This window comes from Pantherophis guttatus, chromosome 7 (assembly GCF_059756535.1).
Source record: "Pantherophis guttatus breed Tessera chromosome 7, ASM5975653v1, whole genome shotgun sequence".
NCBI classification, from domain to species: domain Eukaryota; kingdom Metazoa; phylum Chordata; class Lepidosauria; order Squamata; family Colubridae; genus Pantherophis; species Pantherophis guttatus.
In genome coordinates, this window is record NC_142069.1 from 1,902,501 (window position 1) to 1,923,968 (window position 21,468).

The 21,468-nt window shown below is 47.7% G+C and overlaps 1 protein-coding gene across 8 annotated transcripts in view; it reads right to left on the reverse strand.

Annotated features, from left to right (window-relative positions):
• Positions 1–21,468, reverse strand: part of FLNC (filamin C) — a 94,156-nt gene that overhangs the window by 28,727 nt on the left and 43,961 nt on the right. For all 8 annotated transcript variants that reach the window (XM_060689316.2, XM_060689318.2, XM_060689313.2 and 5 more), the window contains 19 exons: positions 20,785–20,921; positions 19,770–19,963; positions 19,544–19,657; positions 18,306–18,449; positions 17,522–17,645; positions 16,639–16,799; positions 15,403–15,493; positions 13,923–14,092; positions 13,286–13,403; positions 11,459–11,721; positions 10,071–10,668; positions 8,910–9,083; positions 8,247–8,409; positions 5,247–5,407; positions 3,357–3,524; positions 2,309–2,432; positions 1,586–1,742; positions 945–1,134; positions 805–828 (listed from right to left, as the gene is read on the reverse strand). In XM_060689316.2, the coding sequence (XP_060545299.2) occupies positions 805–828; positions 945–1,134; positions 1,586–1,742; positions 2,309–2,432; positions 3,357–3,524; positions 5,247–5,407; positions 8,247–8,409; positions 8,910–9,083; positions 10,071–10,668; positions 11,459–11,721; positions 13,286–13,403; positions 13,923–14,092; positions 15,403–15,493; positions 16,639–16,799; positions 17,522–17,645; positions 18,306–18,449; positions 19,544–19,657; positions 19,770–19,963; positions 20,785–20,921 (3,275 nt within the window). The remainder of the gene's footprint in view (positions 1–804; positions 829–944; positions 1,135–1,585; positions 1,743–2,308; positions 2,433–3,356; positions 3,525–5,246; positions 5,408–8,246; positions 8,410–8,909; positions 9,084–10,070; positions 10,669–11,458; positions 11,722–13,285; positions 13,404–13,922; positions 14,093–15,402; positions 15,494–16,638; positions 16,800–17,521; positions 17,646–18,305; positions 18,450–19,543; positions 19,658–19,769; positions 19,964–20,784; positions 20,922–21,468) is intronic.

Genomic DNA, 21,468 nt, shown 5'->3' on the forward strand with positions numbered 1-21,468 from the left:
GAATCTTCTCAACTAACATTCAGCACCTTGTTGGAGTTAAATAAGGGTTAAGGGCGATTTGACTTAGTTGGCTTGTGACTATGTAGGGATTCTAAACTGATTCCTCTTTTCACGCCACCTCCAGCTTCGGCCATTCCTTCTCCTACATCACGGGATCATTGAGGTAGGGTTAGGTTTGGCGATGGGGTGGGGGGGAATGAAAGAAATGCTCAAGTTAAGAGTCACCAAAAATGGCCTTGGCCCAACTCGGCCAATGTCTCAGTCCAGCAGGTGGATTTAAGATTAAAACTAGGAATAATGAGAATCATAGCCTCAAATAAAGTTTATGGACCTGAATGATAAAAGGATGGAGGAACAGAAAAATTTCAAGGGGCATCTAGTTAGTGTTTCTCAACCTTGGAAGCTTGAAGATGGGTGGACTTCAACTCCCACTGCTGGCTGGGGGTTTCTGGGAGTTGAAGTCCACCCATCTTCAAGCTACCAAGGTTGAGAAACACTAATCTAGATGGAATAAGAAGATTCCAGAAAAAGGATTCCCCCCTAGGATGGTAATATCATAGAATCATAGACTTAGAAAAGGACTTTAAATGTCTTCTGCTCCAACCAAGTGGCTGTACAACCTCCGCTTGGAAGCCTCCAGTGATGGAGCCCCCAAAATTCCAGGAGGAAGCTGGAACCCATCCTTTGCAAAGAGAACCTCCAGAACTTCATTGTTCCCAAGTAAAAGTGAGCTTCAAAATGTTAGGGCGCATGATGAGACAACTGGGCCATGACAATGTTCTTGCAATCCACGTCAAAGCTTACCCAGTCCGTGGCCTCCGATGGACACTGTAGGCAGAGAGACAGAAAGAGACACGAGCATCCTTGTCAGAAATCGTTCTTGCCCCAAGAAAGTGACACACACACACACACACACACAGGTAGGAAGAAGAGCAACTGCCTACCTGTCACCAGACACTTGCTGGCATCTCCAGCAGGCAAGGCGTGGATGCGGAAAGGCGAGTAGGGGATTTCATCGCCGCCGTATTTGATGGTGATGGTGTAACGGCCCGTCATGTCTGGAACATAGGAGACCGTGTAGGTCCCATCTCGGTTGTCCCGAATGTTGGCCTTCTTGGGTTTGCCCTCAGGGTCCTGAGGGGGGGATGTAAAAAGAGACAGAGAGTGTAGTCAAAGGTCAGCCTGTAATGGAATGCGAGAATCAACTTGGAAAGCAGACGGGGGTAGGAGGAAGAGATGTAGCCTAGAAAGGATCAGAGAAAAGGAAGATGAGCCCTCAGCTGTACAACGGACAGAGAAAGGAATTTAGAAAGGATCCATCCTAATTAATCAGGCATTAAAAACAGCGGGAGATTTGTATTTTCAGACTTGCAAGATTGTTGGGTTGTTTTTTTTTTTCAACCTTAGCAACTTTAAGGTGGGTGGACTTCAGAATTTCCCCAGCCAGCATTTGGGCTGACAATCCCAAGCCCCTCTCCCACCACCCACCACCTCCCCAAGGGCATTTCTCTGTTGCCACAGCCAGGACTAATAGAAGTCCTCCAAGCCACCCCGTAGCTCCCTCCCTCCTGGCCCCACCACTTACCAGGATCTGTACAGTGAGCAACCCTTCACCGGCGTCACGGGCGTCGATGGTGAACTCCACCGGCAGGCTGGCAGGGATGCCCGAGGCATTGAGTCCAGGACCGCTGGCCCGTACTTTGCTGGCATCGTGAGCAGGAAGGACCCGGATCTTGAAGGGGCTGAAAGAGGCAGAAGCTGGGAGATCAGAGAGGATCTGGCTGGGTCTCTCCTCCCCTCCTTGCAGCCAAGAACCTTTTCAGTTTGGGGGGACATATTCCTCCATTCATCCATCCATTCATTCATGTCATGTCATGTGAGTTGGGGTTCCTCACAACCCTGAAAGGACCCGAGCACCTCCTTCTGCAGAATCAGAGGCCAGATCAATCAGATTACAACTCCCATCCCTGATTCTCTGTGGCTGGGAATGCTGGAGATTGTAGTCTGGATCACTCAGAAGGCAACCCAGCTGGGCAATTCTACAGTAGCAAACCCAGGTCTCCAAGAGACTTTGCCCAACAGACACTTTCATAAATAAAACCAGAGGAATTTGGTACAGATACTCCTCGGCTTAGGACCACAACTGAACCCCAAACAGCTGTTGCTAAGGGACACATTTGTGAAGTGAGTTTTGCCCCATTTTACAGCCTTTCTTGCCACAGTTGTTAAGTGAATCACGGGGGCATCAAGAAAGGATCCTCCAGCGATTGTAGGAGAAATTGGCCAGGAGCTTTTAACTCTCTCTCACCTCCGGGGCACCTCTTGCCCGGCGTATTTGACAGAGATGGTGTACGGTCCATCTGTAGCCGGTGTGTATTTCACAGCGTGTGTGCCGTCTCCGTTGTCACGCACCTCCACCGGCTCAGCCACTCCTGGACAGAGAAGGAAGAGAAGAGGAGCATTAGAAGGCATCTAAGGTGGCTTTGGGTCAGCTCAAGCCAACTAGGGCAGGACTGACCCATCAAGTTCTTAACAGAATGGCAGAGTGGGAAGGGACCATGGAGGTCTTCTAGTCCAACCTCCTGCTCAGGCAGGAAACCCTACACCATTTCAGATGAAGGGCTGTCCAATCTCTTCTTGAAAATCTCCATTGTTGGAGCACCCACAACTTCTGGAGGCAAGTCGTTCCACTGATTAATTGTTCCCACTCTCAGGAAATTCCTCCTTAGTTCTAGGTTGCTTCTCTCCTTAATTAGTTTCCACCTGTTACTTCTTGTCCTGCCTTCAGGTGCTTTGGAGAATAGGTGGACCCCCTCCTCTCTGTGGCAACTCCTTAGATATTGGAAGACTGCTATCATGTCTCCCCTAGTCCTTCTTTTCATTAAACTAGCCATGCCCAGTTCCTGCATTCTTCGTATATTTTGGTCTCCAGCCCCCTAATCGTCTTTGTTGCTCTTCTCTGCACTCTTTCCAGAGTCTCAACATCTTTTTTTACATCGTGGCGACCAAAACTGGATGCAAATATTCCAAGTGAGGCCTTCTCAAGAGAGTAAACCAAAAGGCAAGCTCTCTGACCTTTAACCCCTCTCATCGGAGCTAGGCCATCAAGAGGGGACATTGTTGGGGGTCAACTGTGTCCCCTGCCTCCAAGATAACAGAATAGCAGGGATGGAAGGGACCTTGGAGGTCTTCTAGTCCAACCCACAAGTCAAGATGGAGGCCCTATATCATTTCAGACCAACGGTTGTCCAATGTCTTCTTGAAGATCTAGGCATTGACCTCTGTCCTCTTTGAGGCCCTTCTTCCCATCCCGTAATCCATTCTGAATCAATGCTCCACCCCACAAATCACCATACCTGAAGGTCCCAGCACCTTCACCTCCAGGGGGGCCAGCCCAGCCTTGCTGCAATCAACGGTGAAGGTCTGAGGGACCCGGGCTCTCACACCGGCCCCCAATCCGGGTCCCGAGCATTTGACTTTGCTGGGATCGACCACGTCTTTGACAGGAACACGGAAGGGGCTCCCTGGGAAGAGAGATCCACCATGAGTGCCCAGCGGAAGATCATCCTTTGTGTTCTGAGCCAGCTCCCCAAAGACGACAAACCCTCCGAAGTCAACTCAAAGATTCCTTTATTAGGAGCGCTGGCAGCACCGGCAAAAACTCTCTCTTTCTCCGCAGGCTAACAAGTCCGTCCGGCAGGAAGTGAATTGTTGTCTCCCACACCTATTCATCTCCGCCCCCTGCCTTTTATCCCCAGAGCTAGGGTGGGGCTTCCCTAGCAGCGGTGGCTCTTCCGTCCCAAGGACCGGCCCATAGATTTCCAGTGCTCTCCTCTCCTCTGCCTTCTGCGCATCAGTCACTAGACCCAGCTGTTCCTCCTCCTCTTCCTCATCAGCCACCTCCAGACCTGAGGGCTGTTGACTCTCCACCTGAGGGCTGATGGACGGCCCAGGCTCTCCCTCTCTCTCTCTCTCTCTCTCTCTCTCTCTCTCTCCCTCCCTCCCTCCCTCCCTCCCTCCCTCTCTCTCTCTCTTTCTCTCTCTCTCCCTCCATCCCTCCCTCTCTCTCTCTCTCTCTCTCTCTCTCTCTCTCTCCCCCTCTCCCTCCCTCCCTCCCTCCCCCCCCTCTCTCTCTCTGACAGCTCTTCCCTCTTCCCCCTCAGAGCTCCCAAATTGCCCTGATGTTGACAGTGACTCCCTCATCTCCTCCTCCTCCTCTGAGTCAGCTGTTGGGGGGGGCAGGGGTCAACAGGCCACAACACTTTGGCCTCTTGGACCACATCTGGTTGCTCATCCAGGCTTTCTTGGAGGAACTTTGAGAAGAAGGCCTAGAACTGGGCCATACCACCCATCACAAGGTGGACCATTCCCAGGAAAGCCCATTCTCATCTATGCAATTCTTAGGAAGAGGGTTATCAGATAAGGTTGCCCCCAGGAGAACGAGAATGAGATCTATAGGGAACAGGGGCTACTCCAACAACCCCCCCACCCTCAGGACTCTCTTCCTGAAGATCTGGAGAACCTGAAGGGGCCTCCACAAAAGAGTTCCTGGATCTAGAACAATACAGGTAGTCCTCGATTTACAACCATAATCGAGCCCAACATTTCTGACGCTAAGCGAGACATTTGTTTTGCCGCATGTTACACCCTTTCTTGCCACAGGTGTTAAGCGAATTCCTGCAGTGGTTAAGTTAGGAGCATGGTTGTTAAGTGAATCCAGTGCCCGCACTGGTTTTGCTTGTCGCAAAAGGGGTTCTTGTGACCCCGGGACACTGCAACCGTCATAAATACGAGTCAGTTGCCAATCCTCCGAATTTTGATCATATGACTGTGGGGATGTTGCAATGTGGCCATTTGAAGTTACGGCGTCACTGAAAAAAAGGACTTAGGACCATCGTAAGTGTGAAAAATGCTCCTAAATCCCTTTTTTCAGCGACGCCGTAACTTCAAATGGTCACTAAACGAACATTCGTAAGTGGAGGACTACCTGTATTGCAAGCTGCCCAAGTTTACCCTGTGGTAAGATGGGCGACCAATAAATGTTACAAACAAACGAACAAAATAATAAATAAATGCTTTCAACCGTTGGCACTCATCAGTCACTGTTTTCAGTGCCGTTCCAACTTTGAATGGTCACTAAACAAACTGTCGTAAGTCGAGGACTACCTGTCCCTTCCCTCCCCCCTCCTCCCATCTTGGTACATGTCTTGGCGAGCCCCCTTTCCTCACCCATCCTCCTCACCCACCTGGGATGGGGCGTCCACCAAAGGTGATGTTGACATCGTAGTCCCCGGGCGTGAAGGGGATGTATTCCACGCTGCAGCTTCCATCTTTGTTGTCCTTGCAGGACATCTTGGCCTCCGAGGGGCCTTCGATAGCCAAGCCGAGACCCCCGGTCCCTGCGCCCCTGGGAAGAAAAGGGAGCCCTTTAAAGAACCCCACCCAAAAATAGGACCTGTGGCCAAAGCCACCCGGAACAAACAAATCCAACATTCCTACAAGAAGTTCAACTCCGTTTGGTGAATTAAAACCACAGGAAAATGTGGATGCAAATGAAATCTATTAGGGTTGCATGCAGAAGACCCCAGACCTAATAAAGGTCCTACGTAACCTGGGGTCCAAAGGTCAGCGAACCTCCAAAAATGCTGCAGCATAAACAGATCAAGGGATCTTCACGGTCTTGAATTTCATCCCAATATTTAGGGTGATGATTGATTGATTTCTTGCTTTGAATCTGCCTCCCTCTGTTTTTTGAACTTTGTAATTGTCTTTTTTTGTTTTAATCTGGTTTTTAACTTGTTTTTTAAAAAAAAAAAAACTGTAGCTGTTATATCATTTTATTGTTTTATCTGTAAACTGCCTGGAGGCATGCCAATGAAATGGGCGATATAGATATACACTCGGTAGGTAGGTGGGTAGGTAGGTGAGACAGAGAGAGGGAGATAGATAGATAGGATTAATCTAATGTAATCTATCTATCTAATCTATATCTCAGTATCTAATTAGATAGATAGATAGATGATAGATAGCTAGATAGATAGCTAGCTAGATAGATAGATAGATAGATAGATATTAGATAAATTAATCTAATGTAATCTATCTATCTAATCTATATCTATCTACAGTATCTATTTAGATAGATAGATATAGATATAGATAGATTAGATAAATTAATCTAATGTAATCTATCTATCTAATCTATATCTCAGTATCTAATTAGATAGATAGATAGATAGATAGATAGATAGATAGATAGATAGATAGATAGATATTAGATAAATTAATCTAATGTAATCTATCTATCTAATCTATATCTACAGTATCTATTTAGATAGATAGATATAGATATAGATAGATTAGATAAATTAATCTAATGTAATCTATCTAATCTATATCTCAGTATCTAATTAGATAGATAGATAGATAGATATTAGATAAATTAATCTAATGTAATCTATCTATCTAATCTATATCTATCTACAGTATCTATTTAGATAGATAGATATAGATATAGATAGATTAGATAAATTAATCTAATGTAATCTATCTATCTAATCTATATCTCAGTATCTAATTAGATAGATAGATAGATAGATAGATAGATAGATAGATAGATAGATATTAGATAAATTAATCTAATGTAATCTATCTATCTAATCTATATCTACAGTATCTATTTAGATAGATAGATATAGATATAGATAGATTAGATAAATTAATCTAATGTAATCTATCTAATCTATATCTCAGTATCTAATTAGATAGATAGATAGATAGATAGATAGATATTAGATAAATTAATCTAATGTAATCTATCTACCTAATCTATATCTATCTACAGTATCTAAATAGATAGATAGATAGATAGATAGATAGATAGATAGATAGATAGATAGATAGATAGATAGATAGATATAGATAGTTTAGATAAATTAACCTATGTAATCTATCTAATCTATATCTCAGTATCTAATTAGATAGATAGATAGATAGATAGATAGATAGATAGATAGATAGATAGATAGATAGATAGATAGATATTAGATAAATTAATCTAATGTAATCTATCTACCTAATCTATATCTATCTACAGTATCTAAATAGATAGATAGATAGATAGATAGATAGATAGATAGATAGATAGATAGATAGATAGATATAGATATAGATAGTTTAGATAAATTAATCTAATGTAATCTATCTAATCTATATCTCAGTATCTAATTAGATAGATAGATAGATAGATATTAGATACATTAATCTAATGTAATCTATCTACCTAATCTATATCTATCTACAGTATCTAAATAGATAGATAGATAGATAGATAGATAGATAGATAGATAGATAGATAGATAGATAGATAGATATAGATATAGATAGTTTAGATAAATTAATCTAATGTAATCTATCTAATCTATATCTCAGTATCTAATTAGATAGATAGATAGATAGATATTAGATACATTAATCTAATGTAATCTATCTACCTAATCTATATCTATCTACAGTATCTAAATAGATAGATAGATAGATAGATAGATAGATAGATAGATAGATAGATAGATAGATAGATAGATATAGATATAGATAGTTTAGATAAATTAATCTAATGTAATCTATCTAATCTATATCTCAGTATCTAATTAGATAGATAGATAGATATTAGATACATTAATCTAATGTAATCTATCTACCTAATCTATATCTATCTACAGTATCTAAATAGATAGATAGATAGATAGATAGATAGATAGATAGATAGATAGATAGATAGATATAGATATAGATAGTTTAGATAAATTAATCTAATGTAATCTATCTATATCTATCTACAGTATCTTTCTATCTATCTAGACAGACAGACAGACAGTTAGATGATAAATAGAGACCATAGACAGAGAGGAAAGATGGATGGATGGATGGATACAGATAGATTGATAGATATAGATGGATGGATAGATAGATAGATGTACTCACAACAAGAATTGCAATTCTTTGGTTTAGTTTCCAGTACTTCTCACCCTTTGCAAATTTTCCTTTCTCGATTGTGATACAGTTTATATCAGTTTTCAGACTTGGCCAGACTTTTAGATGGACGGACTTCAATGGGGAATTCTGGGAGTTGCAGCCCACCCATCTTAAAATGGCCGGCTTTGAAACACACCGGTTTAGATCCCGTTCCACCTGCAAAGATCCTCACCCTCCAACTCGGTTTGCCTCTGAGAGAGGCAGGGGAGACTCACCTGGTTTCCACGGTGAAGCGGTTCGACTTGTTCACCAGGCCCCCTTCGAGACCGGGGCCGTAGGCACGGACGCGGCTGGGGTCGCAGCCTTCGGTGACGCCCACCCGGAAGGGGCTCTTGGGCACCGGCACGTCATCGTATGTCACCTCCACCAGATGCATACCTGTGAGACGAAGAGTTCACATGAGCCTTCATCCCCTGTGCAGGGCAAACATCACTGCCCCCTTACCTGTGGCAGTGGGGGGGTCTCTGCATTTCCCTTCCATTATTATAACGCTCCCAACATCATCATCTTCTTTTAACAACCCCATAATAATCCCTTGCATTGGGGTGGAATCTGGGCAACTGAATGAAGCCGAGTGTTTACTGGCCGGATGCCCTTCCTGTTGCCAACGCAGAGTTTTATTCAGCAGATATATTATATTCTCAGTGTGCCCGGAGAGAGAAATATCTGCCTCTACCTAGGATCGAACTCACAGCCTCCTGATTGTGAGGCGAGAGCTCCACCTTCTAGGCCACCGTTGCAAGGAGGAAAACCCCAGTTGCTAACTTTGATTTATTGAATTGTACTTTTTGCATCCAAGGGTCCGAGAAGGGCTTAAATTGAAGCGGGGTGGGGTGGGGGGGAGAGTAGTGGGAGGGGACGCATCAGGGAAGACTTACCATCCTCAAAGGGGGTGTACTGGACTCGGTAGGTGCCGTCCCCGTTGTCGGTGATATAGGTGTCCGTCTTGGCCCCCGAAGGGTTAATGACTCGCACTTGGATGTGGTTGCCCCCCGTTTTGGTGAGAGAGCGGGCGTCTACCGTGAACTCCGTGGTGACCTCACGCAGGACCCCTGGGGAGAACAGCGAAGGAGTGAGCAATAATGAGCACCCCACTTGGATCTGGGGGGCACCCCAAAAATTTACTTCTGCTTTATTAAATTTATTTGCTGCTTGTTTGGTCATGGGACGACCCTCAGTGGTTTACAATAGTAAAAACAGAGGAATACAGACAGTCCTTGACTTACAACAGCTCGTTTAGTGGCCGGTCAAAGATACGACGGCACTGAAAAATGGGACTTACGACTGTTTTTCACATTTACGACAGTTGCAGCCTCCCCCACTGTCAAGTGATCAGAATTCAGACCCTTGAACAACTGATTCGTATTTATAACGGTTGCAACGTCCCAGAGTATGTGATCTCCTTTTGTGACCTTCTGACAAGGAAAATCAGTGGGGAGTTTTGCCCCACTTTACGACTTTTCTTGCCGCAGTTGTTAAGTGAATCACTGCAATTCTTAAGTTAGGAATACGGTTGTTAAGTGAATCTGCCTTCCCCTTTGACTTTGCTTGTCGGAAGTTCGCAAAAGGGGGATCGCGTGATGCCAAGACACTGCAACCGTCATAAATATGAGTCGGGTACCAAGCGTGAACCCGAATTTTGATCACATGATCATAGGGATACTGCACAGGTCATAACTATGAAAAATGGTTATACGTAACTTTTTTCAGAGCCATTGTAACTTTGAACCATCACTAAATGAAGTCGAGCTGTATGAATATTATTGCAAGCTTATGCTCTCTACAAGAATCTGGCCAACTGACTGTTAAGGGAAAATGAGCGGGAGATAAGAAAGGCATTTAAGGTGGGCTCGACTTAGATTTCTTGCGGGCACCCAGGGATTCATGATTTATGACCCGTTTGACCTTTCCCTCAGGTTCAGCCTTGTCATCTCCTACAGGATGGTTCTTAATTTCATAATATATTTTCCCCACTTTGGGACTCGGCCTTTTCGTCCTGCCGAAGTAAAATGGCCGTCCCCCTGTTCACCACAACCTACCTCGAGGTTCCACGCCAGGCCCAAAGACTTTGACGTTGCTGGTGTCCACGGCGGGATCCACGTTGACCCGAGCTGGGAATTTGGGCACGTGGTGCCCGCCGTATTTGATGGTGATGGTGTAGGTGCCCGGGAAGGAAGGAGTGTACGTGATGCTGTAGGTGCCGTCGCTGTTGTTCTGGATCAGCACCTCGGCTTTGACGCCCGAATCGGAGATGATCTCGATGGTCAGCTCGGCATCACCCGCCTTGGAGCAGTCCACGGTGAAGGTGGCCACCTCTCCCACCTTGCCACGCTCCAGACCAGGCCCGCTGGCCGTCACCTTGGTCGGGTCGAAGACGGGCTTGATGTCCGCCTTGAAGGGGGACCCCGGGATGTGAGTCTCGGCGAAGAGGATGTTGATGCTATATTCGCCGCGCTCTGTGGGCAAGTAGGAGACCGAGCAGGAGCCATCGCCATTGTCCTGGCACTCAATCTTGGCTTCGCAGGGACCTTCCACGGTCAAGCCCAGCCCGCCTGTCCCGGCTCCTTTGGTGTCGATGGTGAAAGGGGCAGGTTTGCCCACAAAGCCCCCCTTCAGGCCAGGCCCATAGGCACACACCTAGCAGAGAATAAGTGTTAGGTTTACTTGCTTTTCAGTTCATTCGTTCATTCGTTCATTCGTTGGTTGTCTGTTTGAACTAGAACTCCCCGTCTCCTGGTGATTGGCCCAAATCACTCAGCTGGCTTTCATGCCCCAGGTGGGACTAGAACTTCCTGTCTCCTAGTGATTCGCTTTCATGCTAAAGGCAGGACTAGAACTCACTGTCCCCGGGTGATTGGTCCAAAGTGACCCAGCCACTTTTCATTCCTAAGGCAGGACTAGAACTCCCCATCTCCTGGTGATTGGCTATTTTTTTCTGCAGTTTGGGCTTCATTCTCATTCTGTTTCTCCTTCTTACTCTCTCTCTCTCTCTCTCTCTTTCTTTCTTTCTTTCCATCTTTCTTCCCATCTGTTACTCCTTCTTACTCTCTGATTCTCTTTCTTTCTTTCTTTCTTTCTCTTTCTTTCTTTCTTTCTTCCCATCTTTCTTCCCATCTGTTACTCCTTCTTACTCTCTGTTTCTTTCTTTCTTTCTTTCCTCTTCTTTTTCTGTATGTCCTTTCTCTTTCTTCTTTCTTCATCTCTCCTTCCTGCCTTTCCTTCCTCTTTCCTCTTTCTTTTTCTCACCTCAATTAAGAGTCCCTGTTCATTTTTATCTCTCTTCCTTAAAAGTTTAATAAAGTTATCCTTAAAAAGCAAGACACTGCAGGAGGGCATCAGGATCCTTACCCAGTTCCCACCCCCCAAGGCAATCTCACCCCCTCCCCTTCCGACATCCCGCAGCACTGAACATCCGGCTGGAGCTGACCTTGGTTGGGTCTGGGGGCATCACCGCCTCGACGGCAAAGGGGCTTCCGGGCACAGGATTCCCGTCGTAGGTGACGTCCACCTTATACTGGCCCTCTTCAGGTGGCATGTACTTGACCGAGTGGACGTCGTTGGTGGCCCCGGTCTCCATCTTGCAGGGAATGGGCCGGCGGGAGGGCGAACTGATCTTCACGTCCAGCTGTCCCTGGCCACCGGCTCCTCGCGTGTTGACCGTAAATTCTTGATCTTGACCCACATTGACCTCTGCACGTGGACAGAACAGGAGAGGTAAACCCATTGAATTCTGTCAAGATGAGCCCTGGTGGTGCAGAGGTTGGAACGGCAGTATTGCAGGCTGACTCTGCGCACGGCCAGGAGTTCGATCCTGACCGGCTCAAAGTTGACTCCATCCTTCCAAGGTGGGTCAAATGAGGACCCAGATGGTTGAGGGCAAGGGGCTGCCTCTGTAAACCACTTAGAGAGGGCTGTGAAGCACTATGAAGTGGTATATAAGTCAAAGTGCTAATGCTAAGTGGGAAGGGAGGGAGGGAGGGAGGAAAGAGAAGGGGAGGAGGGGGAGACAGGGAAAGAGAGAGAGGAGGAGAAGGAAGGGAGGAAGGAAGGAGGGAGGGAGGGAAAGACGGAAGGAAAAAAGAGGAGGAAGAGGAAGAGGAGACAGAGAAAGAGAAAGAGGAGGAGAAGGAAGGGAGGAAGGAAGGAAGGAAGGAAAAGGAAAAAAGGGGAAGAAAAAAAGGAAGGAAGGAAGGAAAAAAGGGGAAGGATGGAAGGGAGGAAGGGAGGGAGGAAGGAAGGAAGGAAAGAAGGAAGGAAGGAAGGACCCTGGTGGTGCAGAGGTTGGAATGCAGTATTGCAGGCTGACTCTGCCGACTGCCAGGTGTTCGATCCTGACCAGCTCAAGGTTGACTCAGCCTTCCATCCTTCCAAGGTGGGTAAAATGAGGACCCAGATCGTTGGGGTCAAGAGGCTGGCTCTGTAAGCCACTTAGAGAGCAGGGGTGAAATCCAGCAGGTTCTGACAGGTTCTGGAGAACCAGAAGCGGAAATTTTGAGCAGTTCGGAGAACCGGCAAATACCACCTCTGGCTGGCCCCAGAGTGGGGTGGGAATGAAGATTTTGTAATATACTTCCCCCAGGAGTGGGGTGGGAATGGAGATTTTGCAGTATCCTTCCCCTGCCATGCCCACCAAGCCACGCCCACCAAGCCACGCCATGTCCACCAAGCCACGCCCACAGAACCGGTAGTAAAAATATTTGGATTTCACCACTGTTAGAGAGGGCTGGAAAGCACCGTGAAGTGGTATATAAGTGCTAAAGAAGGAAGGGAAGGGAAGGGAAGGGAAGGGAAGGGAAGGGAAGGGAAGGGAAGGACGGACGGAAGGAAGGAAGGAAGGAAGGAAGGAAGGAAGGAAGGAAGGAAGGAAGGAAGGAAGGAAGGAAGGAAGGAAGGAAGGGTCCGTGGTGGCGCAGTGGTTAGAATGCAGTATTGCAAACTAATTCTTCCTCACCGGCTCAAGGTTGACTCAGCCTTTTATCCCTCCCAGGTCAGTAAAACGAGGACCCAGATGGTTGGGGGCAAGAGGCTGACTCTGTCAACACCATCAAGCCAAATTGGCCCCAGATAAGAGTCAGCAGACTTCAAGGGGAGGGGGCTGGGCTTAAGTTTCTTCTTTCATCACCCCAAACTGATGACGTATTTGACCCCACCCTCAGACTCAGCTTGGTCCTCTCCTACCACAACCCAGCGCTCCAACTCTCGCCATCCTTTCAACTCAACTGCACGCAACGAGTAGAGCCAAGTTCAAACTTACTGTTGTTGAGTCCTTGCACTTTGACCTTGCCAAGGTCGAGAGGGGGCGCCACGTAGACCGGGAAGGGGCTCTTGGGGATGGCGTCACCGCCGTAGGTCACCGTCACTGCCATGTTTCCCTGGTTAGTGGAGACAGGAATATATTATGTAAGGTCCCGCAAAACCTGCAGGTGGGTGGGGGATTCCCAGGACAGGTGCAGGTTGACTAGAGAGATTGTCTCTGCCCCCTGACTTTTATCCCCAGAGCTAGGGTGGGGCTTTGCTAGCAGCGGTGGCTCTTCTGTCCCAAGGACCGGCCCATAGATTTCCACTGCTCTCCTCTCCTCTGCTTTCTGCATATTCGTGTGTCAGGCACCGGACCCAGCTGTTCCTCCTCTTCCTCATCAGCCACCTCCAGACCTGGGAGTTGTTGACTCTCCATCTGATGGCTGACGGACGGCCCAGGCTCCGCCTCTGTCTCTCTCTCTCTGACAGCTCCCTTCCCTCTTCCCCCTCCGAGCTCTCAGGCTGCCCTGATGCTGACCCCGATTCCCACGCCTCCTCCTCCTCCTCCTCTGAGTCGGCTGCTGGAGGGACCGGCGGCCGATAGGCCACAACACCACCAGAAATAAGGACAAGAACAGCAGGCCCTTGCTCACCTGTTGCACAGCTGTGTATTTGACCGTGTAGGAGTAATCGTGATTGTCGATGATCTCAAAGTCACGCACCACCTCGCCCTTGGTGGCACCGGCAAAGTGGACGTCCAGCTTGGCTTTGCCCGCTCCCTTGGTGAAAACGGTGAAGTGAGTGGGCTTCCCAACCTCCACGCCTGGGGAGGAAACACCAAGAAGGAGCAATCAGATTTCACCTTTGCCTGGCTTGCAGGACACACGGCGTGGCAGCCTCGTCTCCAGGGGACCCGGCTTGGAGGGGCTAGGTTTGCAATCGGTTCGTTGCTGGAGACCCCCACCCCCAATCTGCAGAAAAGTCATTGGAACCATAAAAAAAAAACCTGGCTTTTCCCCAGAGCCAAAATTTGCACCCTCTTTAAAAGAGGGAGGATATAATAGCAGTGCTCCAATAGTTACGTATTCTAAAAAGAACAGAGCAGAACAGAATAACAGAAGGGACCTTAGAGGTCTTCTAGTCCAACCCTGCTCAGGTAGGAAACTCTACACCATTTTAGACAAAAATGGTTGTCCAATCTCTTCTTAAAAACTTCCAGTGTTGGAGCAGCTATAACTTCTGTTCCACTGGTTAATTGTTCTAATCGTCAGGAAATTTCTTCTTAGTTCTAAGTTGCTTCTCTCGCTGATTTGTTTCCATCCATTGCTTCTTCTCCTGCCTTCAGGTGCTTTGGAGAATAGCTTGACTGCTTCTTCTTTGTGGCAGCCCATCAAATATTGGAAGACTCGCTGTCATGTCACCCCTAGTCCTCCTTTTCATTAAAAGAGGGGGTCAACCTCTTCTCCAAAGCACCAGAAGGCAAGGCAAGAAGCAATGGATGGAAACTCACCAAGGAGAGAAGCAACCTGGAATTAAGGAGAAACTTTGTAATACTGAGGACAATTAAGCAACGGAACGACTTGCTTCCGGAAGTTGTAGGTACTCCATTATTGGAGGTTTCCAAGAAGAGACTGGACAGCCACTTGTCTGGAATAGTATATAGCATCTCCTGCTTGAGCAAAGAGCTGGACTAGAAGACCTCCAAGGGTGCCTTACAACTCTGTTATTCTAATTATCACTGGAGGCTTTCAAGAAGATCATGGACAACCATTTGTCTCGAATGGTCTAGGACAGAGATCTTCAAACTTGGCAGCTTGAAGATTTGTGGACTTCAACTCCTAGAATTCTGGGAGTTGAAGTCCACAAGTCTTCAAGCTGCCAAGTTTGGGGACCCCTGGTATAGCATCTCCTGCTTGACCAAGGGGCTGGACTAGAAGATCTCCAGGGTGCCTTTCAACTCTGTTATTCTAATTATCACTGGAGGCTTTCAAGAAGATGGTGGAGAACCATTTCTCTGGAATGGTAGACGGTCTCCTGCTTGGCCGGTGGGGTTGGAGACCTCCAAGGTCCCTTCCAATTTGTTATTTTTGTCAAGAGGATATGCACAATTTCCTTTGGGGGAGGGTCACTCACCTGTCCGATTGAGGCCAGGCCCCTCGGCCTTCACTTTGCTGGCGTCGTGCGAGGGATCCACCTTGATGTGGAAAGGGCTTATGGGGATTTCCTGCAGGGATCCAGTAGAAAAGAGGAATCAGGAAGGGACGGGGGGATCGGGCCGGACACATAACCTTAAACGGGAGGATCTTATATTCCTTGGTTCATCTGTTCTTTTTCCATGGGTAATGGATCAGGAAGACCATACATGAGGTTGCAGTGTAGAAGATTTATTGCTCATGCCTGCACACAAGAATCTGGTCAACTCAAGTTCCATGCTAAATTGGCGCCAGGTAAGGATCAACGGAATTCAAAGAGGGGCTGGATTTCGAATATTTGTGGGAACACAACAATTCTACGTTGATGATGCACTTAACTCCACCTTCCAGCTCTGCTCCCTCTTCACCTACAGCTCTAAAATAAATATATGGCCCGAAATCACCCAGCTGCCTTTCATGGCTAAGGTGGAACTGGAACTCCCCGTCTCCCAGTGATTGGCCCAAGGTTACCCAGCCAGTTTTCATGCGTAAAACAGGACTAGAATTCACCGTCTCCTAGTGACTGGCCCAAAGTCACCCAGCTGGCTTTCATGCCTAAGGTGGAACTAGAATTCACTGTCTCCTGGTTTGGCCCAAGGTCACCCAGCTAACCTTTATGCCTAAAGTGGAATTAGAAGGCACTCTCGCTCAGTTTTTAGCTTGGCGCCATAACCACTAGACCAGGGGCCTGCAAGACTCAAAGAGCCATTTGGACTCGTTTCCCACAGAAAAGAAAACACCGGGAGCCACAAAACCCTTCCTGTGCCTGACTGTTTCTTGAGCGGCCCAAAAACTAGCATACGTAGTTGAATTAAACGTTCTGTTTTCTTCTGAAACTTTTCTTTTCTTGGATTTATTCATGGTTGGCCTACCGGGGGTTGGACAGCTCAATAAATTGTGTGCCGGTGAATGTCGCACATTGGCGGTTGTGACGCATATTTTGAGTGACAGGGAGCCGCAGCAGAGGGGTGAAAGAGCCACATGCGGCTCCAGAGCCGCAGGTTGCTGACCCCTGCCCTAGACCAAACTGGCCATGAAGTCATACAACTTGGCAATGGAGAAGCAGAAGAACCCTCAGGGACCCAAAAGTTTTGATCCAGTTCACGGGTCCTAAGGCCACATCTGGCATAGCTACAGGCTCCCAGGCTGGGCAGCCCCATGGCGACATGAACCTTACCTGAGTGGCGAAGAGCACCATGATGGTGTAACGCCCAGGACCTGGAGGTGTGTATTTCACCGTGAAGGTATCGTTGTCATTCTTGATGATGTCGAAATCGATGTCGGCTTCTGCTGGGCCCACCACCCCAGGGGCACACTTGATCCCGATGCTCACGTCTCCTGCAAAGCCAAAATGGGATTAAGGGTCTAGAGAGTTTGGGGACCAGACTTGGTCATCTCTTAACTCCAAGCTCAGCATCATCTTGGAGGGTCTCCGCACCCAACAGGATGAAGCTTCTCCCTGAGATTCTTCTGGACAAGCCAACATCCGATTGTTGGCTTCTCCGGTTTGAATCCTTCCAGAAAGCCTGGCTGATGGAACTCCATCAGAAAGCTGGAAGACATCAGAAGGTCTTCCCAACTGAATAGCATCCAGATTGCTGCTGGGGATGATGGGCAATTTAGTCAGACGAATCTGGAAGGGTGCACAACATCCGTGTCTTCCTATAAACCAATGTTTCTCAACCTTGGCCAACTTTAAGATGGGTGGACTTCAACTCCCAGAATTCCCATGCCAGAAAACCTAACGCTAACCATTGCTAGCTGGGGAATTCTGGGAGTTGAAGTCCACCCATCTTAAAGTGGCCCAGAGGGAGAAACACTGCTATGAGCCCCACCAGAATCCAACAAAAAGGATTGTCTTAGCAATAGGATGTGGTTGAAGGATCAGCATTCCAAAGTGGGATGTCTTCTCCACAATGGACACCTTGGGAGGTGTTTCAACCCAACAACCGTTGGACTAGAAGACCTCCAAGATCCCTTCAGCTCTGCTCTTCTGTTTAATGTTTGTGGTTAGCTTTCATCTCATAGCCTCCCCCCCGGATCCCAGATTTCGGGAGCACCTTGGCCAGCCTCGCTGCAGTCCACGGTGAAGTAGGTGGGTTCGTTGGCCTTCAGCCCAGTTTTCTCAACTCCAGGACCATACACCTTGACTTTATTGGGGTGGCTTCCTTCTCCGACACTCACCTGTGATGAGGAAGAAAAGCAGAGGGACGTATGAAGAGCAAAATAGAATTATGGAATCAGGTAGTCCATGGCTTATAACCGTTTGTTTAATGACCATTCATAGTTACAATGGCACCGTAAAAAAGGGACCAACAATTGTTCCTCACACTGACAAGGACTGCAGCGTCTTCATAGTCATGCGATCAATGTTGTTTTTTTTAAAATATATTGATCAGGATTCAACCAGGGAGGACATTTGATGTGTACAGGTGGACCTCAACGTACAACAGTTTGGTTAGTGACTGAATGGCCCTAAACCAGATGAGTGTGATGGTAAGAAGAAGCTGGAAGAGTTGATTGCCTCCATAGGCTTAGACTGAGACCTTCCCATCTCTAAGCTTCAGTAGAAGATTGGCCAGGGATCTCCTACCTGTCCATGGGTGGGTGGACACACTGCTCCCTGCTCCCCAAAGGACCATTGGCAGAAGATGGCCAAGAACCCCCACCTCCCCAACTGTTCTGACCCAGCTCCCCATTCCCTCTTCCCCCTCGGAGCTCTCAGGTTGCCCTAATGCTGACCCTGATTCCCACACCTCCTCCTCCTCCTCTGATTCGGCTGCTGGAGGGACCGGTGGCCGACAGCCACAACACAACACACTTCTCCATCCCAGAGGTACTCACCCGGAATGGACTCTTGGGGATGTTGACACCTCCCCAACTGATGATGATGGTGTGCTTGATGGCCTTGGTGGGGACGTAGACACAGGAGAAGGTCCCATTGCCATTGTCCTTGACTTTGATGTCGATGGGGACGCCTTCGGCATCCTAGGAAGAAAAGTACCTTTAGTGAAAACCAACTCCTCAGTTTCTCCCAGATGGTCAAAGAAGTCCTTGGGCGCATCCTGAGGCTCCCAAGCAGAGGTGGCTTCGTTGCTCAAGCTGAAGTGTCATCACTTCAGGCAGGGCGCTTGGGAGCGATCCTGGGCTCCCTTCCTCAAGCAAGAGAGCCAGCTTGGTCTAGGAGTGAAGGCAGCAGGCTAGAAACTGGGAGACGGTGAGTTCTAGTCCCGCTTTAGGAATGAAAGCCGTCTGGGTGACTTTGGGCCAATCACCAGGAGACAGTGAGTTCTAGTCCTGCCTTAGGCATTGAAAGGCGGCTGGGTGACTTTGGGCTAATCACCAGGAGACTGGGAGTTCTAGTCCTGCCTTAGGCATTGAAAGGCGGCTGGGTGACTTTGGGCCAATCACCAGGAGACTGGGAGTTCTAGTCCTGCCTTAGGCATTGAAAGGCGGCTGGGTGACTTTGGGCCAATCACCAGGAGACTGGGAGTTCTAGTCCTGCCTTAGGCATTGAAAGGCGGCTGGGTGACTTTGGGCTGATCACCAGGAGACAGTGAGTTCTAGTCCCACTTTAGGCATGAAACCTGTCTGGGTAAAATTTTGGCCCAATCACCAGGAGACAGTGAGTTCTAGTCCTGCCTTAGGCACGAAAGCCAGCTGGGTGACCTGGGGCCAATCCCTCTCTTTCTCAGCCTAACCCACCTCACAGGGCTGTTGTCGTGGGGGAAAATACAAGGGAGGTGTATGAGATACGTTCACCACCTTGAGCTGCTTATAAAAATAATACACTCAGAATGTAAATAAAATAAAATAAAATAAAATAAAATAAAATAAAATAAAAAGTAAAAAAACAATAAAAATAAAATAAAAAATAAAATAAATGAAAATTAAATATTAAATTAGAAATTTAAAAATTTTAAAAAATAAATAATAAAACAAAACAAAATAAAATTTATAATATAAAATATAAATAATACAATAAAAAATTTTAAAAATGAAAATAAAACATCAAAATAACAAAAACAAAGAAGAGGCTTTCAGGCCTCCAGACTTCGACAACCCCCCCCCCCCAAACTGACCTGAGCATAGATCTTGAGGGCTGCTTTCCCAGCCCCTCGGGCATCGATGGTGAACTCGGCCGGTTTGTTCACGATGCAGCCCACTGGCTCCAACCCAGGACCGAACGCTTTGACCTGCAAAAGGGGGGGGGATTGGGACCAGCCTTAGCCCAGCAGCCCAACAACGCTTGAACCCCCCCCCCATCCGCCCCCCTGACGGAGACCCGGTGGGCCAGGAGAGGCTCACCTTCTCGGGGAAATACTCGTTGGTGGCCGGCAGGATGTGGGCGATGAAGGGGCTGTCCTGAATGTCCTCGTCATCGCAAATCACGTGGACGGCGTACTCGCCCGGTTCGGTGGGCCAGTATCGCACGTCGCACGAACCGTCTCCTTTGTCGTCGCACTCGATCTTGGCTTGCGAGGGACCCTCGATGGAGAACCCTGCAGGGCGGTGGGGAGGCCAAAGGATTAGGAAACGGGGTGGGGGAGTCAATGGGGAAGCCAGATTCACTTAACAACCGTGTGACTCAGTTAACAACTGCAGTGATTCGCTTAACAACGGTGGCAAGGACGGTCCTAAAAGGGGGCAAAACTCACTGAACAACTCTCTCGCTGAAGGACAAAAATTGTTGGCCATCCGTCAAAGACTACAGGTAGTCCTCGATTTACAACCATTTGTTTAGTGACCGTTTCAAAGTTACAACGGCACTGAAAAAAGCAAGTCAAGATCGTTTTTCACACTTAACGACGGTTGCAACATCCCCATGGTCAGGCGATCAAAATTCAGATGTTTGGCAGCAGACTCGTATTTATGACGGTTGGGGTGTCCCTGGGTCCCCTTTTGCGGGGGGAAACGGGGAAGCCCGATCCACTTAACAACCGTGTTACTCACTCCACAACTGCTGTGATGGCCTTAATAAATGTGGCCAGAAAGTTAGCAAAATGGGGCAACATTCACATAACAACGGTCTTGCTTAGCAATGGATGTCTCGGCTCAATTGTGGTCGTAAGTCGAGGAAAACCTGCATTTCTCTAGACTGGCCAAACCCAAATCCTGCATATTCCCTTCTTCGTACGTTTTAGTCTCCGGGCCTTTGATCCTCTTCGTTGCTCTTCTTTGCACTTTTTGAAATCTCATCGAAGGCAAATTCAGGAGTTTTGAACGGGAGGAGAATTTGATATTTCTCCTTGGGTCCACCAGTTAAGCCCACTGTTCCCCCCCACCCCGCCAGTCTCCCGTCCCTAACACTCCTTTCACGTACCCAGCGTGCCCACTTCAGTGCCAATCGCCTCCACAACGAAGTCCGCAGACTTGCCCACCATGCCGGTTTCCAGGCCGGGGCCCCAGGCCCGTACCTTCTGCAACCCAGCTTCAGGTGCCACCTGCACTTCAAAGGGACTGGAAAGAAGAAAGGAAGAATGGGGGTTAAAGCATCGGGCTAGAAATGCAGGCGACAGTGAGTTCTAGTCCCGTCTTAAGCACAAAAGATGGGTAGGTGACTTTGCAGCAATCACCAGGAGTCGGTGAGTTCCAGTCCCTGCTTCACTATGAAAGCCGGCTGGGTGACTTTGGGCAATCACCAGGAGACGGTGAGTTCTAGTATTGTTTTAAGGGATGAAAGCTGACTGGGTGAGTTTGGGCCAATCACCAGGAGACAGTGAGTTCTAGTATTGTTTTAAGGGATGAAAGCTGACTGGGTGACTTTGGGCAATCACCAGGAGACCGTGAGTTCTAGTATTGTTTTAAGGGATGAAAGCTGACTGGGTGAGTTTGGGCCAATCATCAGGAGATGGTGAGTTCTAGTATTGTTTTAAGGCAATACTTGGTGACTTTGGGCCAATCACCAGGAGATGGTGAGTTCTAATCCCACCTTAGGCATGAAAGCTGGCTGGGTGACTTTAGCTCAATCACTAGGAGACGGTGAGTTCTAGTCCCGTCTTAACCA